Consider the following 10,737-nt stretch of genomic DNA (forward strand, 5'->3'; position numbering starts at 1 on the left):
ATTTCCGAAAGAAAGAGTGTAAACACTTAGTGTGTTCGTAAGGCAAACAGTTAGTAGTGCTGCTATTGTTTGTGGTAGATCATTTCATCCTGGGAGATAGACGTCCGAATTCTGAAAGCACCGTGGAGAGGACGAATCTGTCTTAAGGACACAGTGTTAAACACTGGACTTGATCAGAAAAATAATTCGAAGAAATTAAATCAAGTAAGTTATTTAATTACTTTCAGTGTTGTTTTTATTTGTTTATTTATTCAGATTTTAATTTTGTTTTTGTAACAAAATAAAATCTGTTTTTTTTATTTATTTATTTTTATTTCGAGTTTGATTTTAGTAATCAAACAAATTCTCTCCTTTTCTTTATTTCTTTAAATTCTATTTGTTGTTGTGTACACAATAGAATTAAATCTTTTAAATACAGTGAACATTGTCCTACAATCTTTACATTCTAAACCCAATTGACACTATTTAAATTCATGTCAAGTACTTGATTTATGGCTTATCAAGATCTTCAGCCAAAATACACGTCAATTCTAATAACATTATTGTGAAAAGCTCGTACAAGGTTCAATCATTCACGTCACCGATTTCATCAATGATCGAATAATTGACTCTGGTTAGTAGCTTTCCAATTTCATTGATTTCTTCTTACCCACAATTTCTTTTCCTTTCTTGTTGATAAAATTTTCCTGAACTTTTTTTCTTTTTCTTTTTTTTTTTTTGGGGGGGGGGGGGGGGGTGTTAAACCTTGGCATCGCGAGGAGAGTTCTATTAATAATTCAGAACTGAGGGAGTGACATAATGAGCCTTACCTCATGCAATACAAGAAAAATGTAAAATTTTCCTACACTGACTAGTAATTTTCTTGCACTAGGGAAATTTAACCTCTTGAACACTACTACTGTTCGATCAATGGGTTTCTTTCGAAAAAATTTGTCGGCCGGAGCTCAAATCCACCAGAAAGTGTTGGCATCACCGGAAAATCTTCTTGGGTCGGAACATGATGGAACCCAACTGTGTACCAAAGGACTATATCCTTGTTCGCAATCGGCCTATTTCTGCACATTTTAAAAAACAAATTCTCATATCAACTTCCGTAACGAAGTTAGAGATCCTAAATTTAGAATAAAAAAACGAATCAAATTGTTCATAAATAAATCAAGTTCTGCTCGTTCAAGGCTTGAATACCTTGTTAAGTCAACACGGTTTACTCAAAAAATTAAGTCTAGTTCAAGTAAATTCAAACTCAACTTGATTATGCTAAAAAACACAAAATATAATATTTATTTTTAGAAATATATCGAATATATTTCCATCAATTTATTTTACTTCTCTATATTTAGTGTTTATGTAAATTTTATAATCGAATTGAATCAAGTTTGAATTTCTCAATTACCTGATTAAGTCAAGCTCAAACTCAATTGTTTGAGTTCAACTTAAGCTCGGCTCGAGCTAAAAATTCGGTATTCATTTATTTTCACCAATATGAGCTCAAATACTTCAAAATTACTCGACTAGTTTGCAATTCTAACAGTAATTTTGTTTTTGTTTTTGTTTTTGTTTTAGGTACCTTTCGCACCAAACAGCTAGGTCATCGTCGCCATGGCTCCGATCAGCATAAAACCCTCCAGCCCACCTCTCCAACCGGTCATAAGGGGTCACCCACAGTTGATACTTTGTGTAGGCAGCCCGAATTTGGGGATAATCATCGTCAGACAATAGCGAAGTAACCGGTTGTCCAGTGATCAGCCCGTAACCCACCTGATTCCCCAGCTTGGTCATCTTATTCGGATTCACTATTAACAACTCAGCTGGCTCCAAGCCAAGCCGAGTTCTGGCTTTCGCTTCCGACTCGACAGCTTCTCGAACCACGGTCCAGTAACTCTTTCGAGGCGTGCTCGGCTCAATCCCCACCGCTCGAGCGGTCTTTAGTTTTGATCTGACAAATGAATTATTTGTACCATCGATGTCGAGGTCGAGGTAGTAAGTGAGGAAGTGATCGTGATGGATTGCAATGGTGTTATCGGCTACAAAGGTACCATATACATCCTCTGTTTTGGGACCATTGTGTGCGTACCAAGTTGCCTCCACCTCTAGCAACCCTGTCAAACTTACCTAGTAATTTACCCCCCAAAACAAAAAATCAAATTATTACCCTCGGATTGTTTTGGCAAAAAAATATTACTTCAGTACAACAACAAAAAAAAACAAATTTATTTGAATTAAAGTATCACCAAATTATAGAAAGTCAAGAATATTTTATTGCCAATGTAGGTCTATGAAAAAATTAACTTAGTTTTGGTACATGACTAATCAAAAATAATTTTTTATACGAATATTGTGAAAATAATATTTCATAAGAATAAAATTAAATAGATCTAACATGTCATTTTTTTCCTTGAAATTTTAAATTATGAGTTAGAATTTGTTTATAACTGATTAGACCATCCTTTTAAGTCATTTTGTTAGTTGATCAAATCTAGTAAATAAAAACTTTACATAGCTATTTGACTTTCAAAATAAAAAACAAAAGTGACTTGTATATATTATATAAATGATTTATTAAAATTGTTATTATTAAGGAAAAATTAGTGAAATATCCCTCTCTAATTTTGTATAATAGGAGAGTTTCAAGATTTTTTTTTTTTTAATTACCTAAGGTCCCCCAACATTTTTACAAAGAAATTTCGATTCAGAGAAATTTTGCCTGATTCAGAGAAATTTCACCTGACTCAAAAAAATTTCGGTTCTAACTCTAAGTCGAATTTTCTCTGTAGAAATGTTGAGAGATTTTAACTACTATAAAAATATTATATGTCATTTATCTTATAAAATTTTAATATCATGGACATTAAAAAAATTCCCTATTATTAATTCTAGTAGAATAGTTTGAGATTGTCTCATTATACATTACAAATAAAATAGAGAATTAATAAGTGATTTTATAAAATAGGTATCATTTAATTATATATATTATAAATAATTATAAATAATCATGTAATATAAAGTTGTCCCTACACAGTTCCATCCCTGCCTATCACCACCACTATCGCCACCACCACCAAAACCTTCACTAATACAATCACTCAGTAATTTTAAGGTGGCAATTAGGGATGTAAAAAAAAAAAACAACCAAATCAATTAAATTGGATCAAATCGACTATATTTGGTTTGTTTTTTTTAACAAGAATCAGTCTGTGCGGTTTTTAAATTTAATTTTTTTTTGGTTTTCAATTTGGTATCAGTTTAAGCACCTTGTGCACCGATTTAAATCAAAACCAACCGCTTCAACATATATTGTTTTTATATAATATATATATATATATAATCTATTAATAAGTATAATAAATTATTAATCTTAATTAATTAACCTTATCATCTTTATAACCTAAATTGTAAACTCTTATTATATATAATTTTAACTGTAACTCATTATTTTTAAAATCTTAGCATTTTTAAACTTTTTTTTGTTAATTTAGGAATTAAAAAGTATGTATTAAATAGATAGATTGGATATATTTGAAATAATAAACAAATAACTAATATAATGTTTTTATATAGATTAATGCTTATATTTAAAAGTGATTCAAGTTTGAAAAATCCTAAACTGATTAAACCGCACAAAATCGAACTGTTTCAATCAGTTCAGTTCGATGTGGTTCGATGGGAGAAGCGATCTGTATCAGTATTCAAAATAATAAAATTGACATTATTAATTCGGTAAATTTTTTTACCTAAATACGAACCGTACCGAACCGATTACATCAAATATAATGTTTTCCATAAAAAAAAAAATTGTTTTGCTAAAATAATTGGATTGTATGTTGGTGTTAAATAGTTTTTAGTACTTTGTTTCGATAAAAAAATATTTTTTGCTTTTTCAACATATGATACGGCAAAAAATTAAAAGCTAGTAAAAAATGATTTTTACGATCAACAAAAATAATCTTCACTTTTAAAAAATAAAATAAAATAAAGAAAATAATTTTCAAACCAAATCTCAAAAACGTGACAGCGCTGAACTGACACTATTGCCACCACATCTTTCACCACACTACCATCAACACCACGTCTACTATCACCATAAGCACCATCACCACCTCACTATCATCACTCAACTACACAGGACTGTTTTGGAAAGTTGATAAAAAGTTAGTTTTTGACTTTTTATTAAGCTTTTTAGCTTTTTGGAAAGTGATTTGGGAAGTTGATAAAAAGTGGGCTTTTGGCTTTTTAGTTTAATATTTATTTATAATGTCAAATCAAATTAAAATGACCAAAATACCCTTACCCAACATAAGAAATTTATTTTTTTATTTTTTGTCATAGGTCCCAATTTCTAATTTTACACTTGTGTTTTTAGAACTTCTCAAACTAATTTTGTTACGTTTTTGGCCACCTGCGTTTTTGAAAAATAATAAAAAACGTGACTTTTTTTCAAAGTTTCCAAAACGGCACACAATAGGTTTCAAGTCACACCATAGAATAGTAAAACACATTTTTACAAATATATATATATATATATATAAAATAATTTTGGCAATATAAATATTGTAATAAATATTTTCCTACTCAAACAACATAATGTAAAAAGTAGTAACAAAGCACTTGTTTGTTCTTACCCCAACTTTAATGGAACCACTTTGCTTGAATTCCCAATCAAGAATATAGTCATAGTTTCCAACAGTAGCCACCATCCTGACCACCAAACTAACCTCTGTCTTTCCACTTTTTAACTGCAAAACCAAACCCAATTCACATCAAATTCACACGACTTTTTCCAACACAAAATCACAAAACATATATGCAAACAAGAAACTAAAATTATCAAACTACGTTACCAATTGTCCGGGAACACCAACTTCAGTATGTCTCCATGCCACATCACCAGAATATCTCTCAAAAATGCAAATTACCCTAGCCACCTGCTGTGCCTGCCCGTCTGCCCCAGCCAAGTACCCATCCATATACGCTGCGTTGCCAGGGCAGTCAATCAGTGGCATGAGGGAGTAAGCCGAATTACCGAACCCAAATTCACCAGCATCCATAAAGGTCCTAAAGTACCATTCACTAGTTGGATCCATGTACGGTATAAATGTTTCTGAAACGTGTCCTCTGTAAAGCACACGCCGCCACTTTTTATTTCCAGCATCGAATATAGAAGCTGTTGATATGATTAGCCCTGCCCGGGCATTGAAAGCGACATGGAAAGCCCAATTAGCCCATCTGACCTCGTGGCCTTTGATGGTGAACCCGGTTTTCGTTCCATTGGAAGGGCCCAAATTAGGTCCCTGCCCTGATGACCGAAAATCAGTACCATCCTGCTCTAGGCAAAGGGGCTTTAAATCTATCTGTATATTTGATAACTTGATTTGACTCGACATCAACTAGTATACTTATCCCTTCAATAGGCCTTGCAAAAATGTTAGTCGTTCCTCCACGATAGAAGCAGAAAACTCTAAGAACTCGTTTGGTAACCAATTCTCCGAACCAACCAATTGTCAACGGTAGGCACGTGATTTCAGACAAATTTAGCTGCCTTCTCAAAATTGATTCTTTAAACTCAGGGTGCATTTGAGATATTATGCTGGCTTGGACGAACTCTTTGGAAGTGAATGGGGGAAAACCATGACCATTGTAAACATGGTCTGATATGATTGAACCGGTGGCTAAGTCTACAATGAGTTCATGGGTCTCACCCCTGGCTCGAACCACCACCTTGGCTCGACGATGAGGGAAAGACCCATTGTGTTCATTGGAAGATAGCCATTTGAGAACATCTACTTTCTCTGGTTCTTCTAGATCAACAAAGTGAAAAGTCAAGCTAGAAATAGCAGAACCAAGGTGAGAGTTTTGGATTATGAGGCTAACTTGGTTGATTTCACTAGGTGTAAGAGGGTCTAGTGGGTGTTGAAAAGTGGGTATGAAGCAACATTGTAGCAGAATAGCCACAACTAAAAGTTGCATAGTACTCATGGACACTCCATTCATCAGCTCCACATAATATAGAAATTTTAGATTTTGTTGTGGTGTTTCAAAGTACAATTTGGCAATATATATTGGAATGATAAAAACACCAATTGTTATTTTGTTATGTCACAATTCTCACATCAAATAGGTGTATTAGAAAATTCATAGTTTTATGGTATGCACAGCCCATCACAATCAGAATTCAGAGAGAGAATAATAATAGTAATAATAATAATAATAATGTACCATTTGGATTGAACACTTGTGTGGTGAGATTATACTTTAAGGCCATGTTTGTTTGGCGGGGTGAGAGGCCGGACTGGATTAAAATAGCTGTGGGTCTCACCCACAGTTTGGCATTGATTTGGGAGGGGGGATTGCTAGTGTGGAGGGCTTAGTAATCCCCCTCCCTAAGGGGATTAGCTTAGATAAATTTTAGGTGGGATCAAAAAAATAGTGAGCGGATTGAGTCTATTTTATATAAAAAAAAATAATAATTTTTTTTTACCGAATGCACCTATTTGTTTTAATATTTATTTTAATTTTTTAAATATAGAAATAATTTATTTATTTATTTTATATAAAAATAATTTAACGATCCCATCACTAATCATCTCTCACACTAGTATCAAAACAAACACACTTTTACTAATTCTCTCACTAACAATTCTCATATTAACAATCTCTTCACTAATAATCTTTTCACTAATAATCTCATCCAATCTAATCCGCCAAACAAATGTGACCTAAATAAATCTGAATCACACTGTCTCTTTTTTTTTGTTTTTTGTTTGGGGTGGTGATTCATCCCACTAATTTTTTGACCACTAATAGCACTAATGAACTAAAAAAAAAAAAAAAAAACAAACTCAAGCCAAAATATCACATCACTTTGGTGGGCCCCCTGTGCCACATCATTAGTGATGCTCTAGTGCTCCCAATTTAGAGCTCTAAAACATTATTGTTTTGTTTGTGGGTCTGAATTCTTGGTTCCTAAGATTACTTACCGACATTGGGCAGGAATCCTATGGCCACATCTCTCATATCTCAATGTTATCACACAATCAAATCAAAAAGATGTTAGGTGCAACAATAACCATACCACACACGTTAATGAATAATTCACGCTTGAGGTTGATTGTTGTGCAAATCAAGTAGTATTTTGAAATGGAGGTTAATAGTAAATCTAGGTTCCATTCTACAAAGAAAAGTACTATTGACGTGACATGTTAGAAAATTCAGCATTTCTACAAAGAAATGTACTATTGACCTAAGGTGTTAGGAAATTCAGCATTTCTAGACTGAAATTTGTAATTTTAATTCCATTTCCTCTAACATGTTGGTATGCAACAAAAAATGATGTGACTGTTATTTTCGTAAATATAAATCATTTTTGTCAATATTTTGTTTTGAAATGAAATGTTGACATTAAACTACATGATTTTGTATACAAAAATTTGTATGAATTTTCCGATTATTTTTTTGTGGATAAGAATCTAGATAGGGAAGGTAGTTGAACTAGTCACAGTTAGAACACCTGTTTGGGTGAAAGCGAAGACTGGTTATGTTTTGGCAACTGTGGATGACTTCTCATGCAATATAGAAATTAAATTAGGAATGAGGGATTAGGGGCCAATTGCCACTATTATTATTATTATTATTATTATTTTTGGTACTGTATTTTGATTTGTATTCTAGCTTATGCTCTGTTTTTTTCCCTGTTGTCTTGCTGCTGTTTCCCTTGGGTTGGTTTTTAAAAAAAACAAACAAAAACAAACGTATAGGCTCTCCGAAATTTTTTTTAATATAACCTAATACTAATAATATGAATTGTTTATTATTTTTTTCGTATATATATATGACAAGGTGGTTACATCCTATAAGTGCAATTTATTCTTCCCTATAAGTTTATTTTTGATTAGTAATAATTTGTGTCGCTGGTGACGTGATATCATCGCTATATTAAATTTTTACTCAAAGTAATCCAAGTTTCGCAGGGATAAGAAGAGTATTTTGTGACCATCAGACCAAATTTTTGGAAACTTTTGCTTGCCCTATTGGTTATACATTTAATAATATGACTGAATTATAGGCTCTTCGCATTGGACTAAAAAAGGCACAAATGGTAAATTACAAAAATCTAATTGTTGAATATGATTTTATTCAAACCCTACATGCTTTACATAGGCAACAAACAAGGATCCGCGAACATCAATTACTTCTGCCACATTGCTTATAGCTTCTAGATGAATTCAACAGCATTCGGCTGTGTTTTACCTATCGAGAGGGCAATCAAGTAGATGATACTCTTGCTTCTTTTGCAGCAACTCTTTTGCAAGATGAACTATTCTTACACCATTCCTTTTTATTTTTGTACTCTTTTTCAAAGAGGGATTGGTGTGATCCTCCTAATGTTGGTTTTGTTTTTAATATATTGAACTTTATCTTTTTAATTTAATGCAATCGTTTTATGGTTTAAAAAAAAAATTGCACTACCACAAAACAAGTGTATTAAATTAAAAAGATAAGTTCACAGTTTTAACAATAAATTTTATAATGTTGACATAATTATATTGACATTCCTTTTAATAATATCAAAAGAATTTAAATTAATGCATATAATAAGAAAACATGAAGATAAATAATGTAAAATATATATTTTAATATAAAAGAGGAGCCAAGTATTATATAAATTTAAATCTTAAATAAATTTAATATAATTAAGTTAAACTTATAAAACTTACTATAATTTTTTCAAAGCTTAAGAAAGAATAATGTATTTTAACTTGTATATAAGTATGTATCCTATGTAACAAATTCAGACATTTATTTTTTATTTTTCAAAAAACACATGTTTAGACTTCCAAGGGAAATGGGGCTTACTACCTGGTCAAAGTGAACCTCCCTCAGTTGAATATATCTCAAATAAGCATTTTTTTTTTCTTTTTTTGAAAGGGTTTTTAATGGGAGGTGTCATATATTGAATTTATATAGTATTATATTGTTTTGAAAATTGAATTTTTTAATGATTTTAAATTTTATACAAAAAAAATATATAAAACTGTAAAAAAAAAAAAAAAAAAGAGTTAATTTTTCTTATAGTGATTTTCTAACTTTTTAGTTAAAATTTAATATATTCAAAATAAGCTTCCCATCTATTTTTTATACAAAAAATTATTTATCCTCCTAATTTTGCCCTCTCAATTCCAACTCAATGATGTGGAATTAGGGAGGTTAAAGATGAAAAGAGAAAAGTGTGAGACTGCTTCACATTAGTCTTAGCCTAATGTCTTAGCCACGTCATTGGAGATAGAATTAGGGGGCCTCAATTAGAAATGTAGCATCTCTCTTCTTTTTTTTTTTGTTTAACCTTTGCAAGTCTTAGAGCCTTTATCCAAATATTCAAAAATTGTTATGTTAATTTTTTTTGAAAGTTTGGGTGGCAAATTAGTATATGTCAATTTGACATGGAAATTCTCCACCCGATATATCAAACATATTATTTTACTATTTTTAAAATATGAACTCTTTTGTGTACCGTTAGTCTTCATTTATTTTTACTTTTTAAAAAAGAAAAAAAAAGAGAAGTGGTTTTTATGTCAAAATTATTGGGCAATCTTCACTGTATTTAAAGAAATAAATTTTGTTTGTGTACTAAACAACAAACGGAATACAAAAGAAAAATAAGAAAGGAGAGAGAATATTTGATTACAAAAATCAAATTAAAAATAAAATTAAATAAATAAAAACATATTTTATTTTGTTACAAAAACAAAATAAAAATATGATATAAAAAATAAATAAACAACTTACTTGATTAAATTGTTGAACAAAATTCTGATCAAGTCCAGTATTTAACACTGTGTCCTTAAGACAAATTCGTCCTCTCCACGGTACTTTCAAAATATGGACGTCTATCTCCCAAGATAAAATGATCAATCAATGAAAAATAGCAGCACTACAATTTTTTCGTACAACGAACACACAAAGTGTTTATACTCTTTCTCACGGAAATTTAGATGCAGCAAAATACAGGAAAAGTAGACAATATTTATGGACGAAAAAAATTGAATGAATCATCAAATGAGGGCTGCCTATTTATAAGATGGATTGGTGGCTTTTCATTTTGAACTCAACAGGTGCAATACCTGTTCGGACAGATCAGGTTTGAATTTCAAACAGATAAAACTGTTTTGGGTTTGAATCTGGACAGATTCAGATATGTTGGCCAGTGAATCTGTACAAAACAAATTCTAAAGAGGTGCAACAATTTTGAATTCAAAATTTGAAATTTAAATTGGATAGATTTTATTTTATCAAAAAATAAAATTGAATTCAAATGTTTTTGGCCCAAAAAGATTAGTATTCCACGCACCCGCGCCCAAGCCCAGCCCAGCCGACCGGCGGCGGCGCGTGCGTGTGGTGATTTTTGGGTCCAATGGGTCTAGCCCATTTTGCTCATAACCTCCCCATCTACAAATCTTGGGTGCCCCTTGGGGCCTATCCCAAGTTCTAATCCGATGCCTTATAAACCCATTCAAAATTTCCCATCAAATCAATGTGAGACAAGCCATTATAAAAACCTTAAGGAATTTCCACCAAAACTCCATTTTCTATGGAGCACACTTTGGCTTCAATTTCCCATTCACCCGATAATAGTTTTGAGCAACCAAATATATCACGTGAATCACAACGCGGCATAGAACGCGTTACCACTTAGACCCACAAAAATCGACACATGGGTCCCACCTAAAAATTATACCAAAGTTT

At 31.8% G+C, this 10,737-nt stretch overlaps 1 protein-coding gene across 1 annotated transcript; it reads right to left on the reverse strand.

Annotated features, from left to right (window-relative positions):
• Positions 1–736: 736 nt before the first annotated feature.
• Positions 737–6,098, reverse strand: LOC114294351 (primary amine oxidase 1). Its single transcript, XM_028238475.2, is given in 5 exon segments — positions 737–1,055; positions 1,568–2,112; positions 4,620–4,733; positions 4,839–5,324; positions 5,326–6,098. Coding segments are annotated over 5 exon segments (1,968 nt in total). The 5' UTR covers positions 5,989–6,098; the 3' UTR covers positions 737–895.
• Between the last annotated feature and the right edge of the window lie 4,639 nt (positions 6,099–10,737).

The sequence above is a fragment of the Camellia sinensis genome, chromosome 7 (genome assembly GCF_055761805.1).
Source record: "Camellia sinensis isolate YWXY chromosome 7, ASM5576180v1, whole genome shotgun sequence".
NCBI classification, from domain to species: Eukaryota; Viridiplantae; Streptophyta; class Magnoliopsida; order Ericales; family Theaceae; genus Camellia; species Camellia sinensis.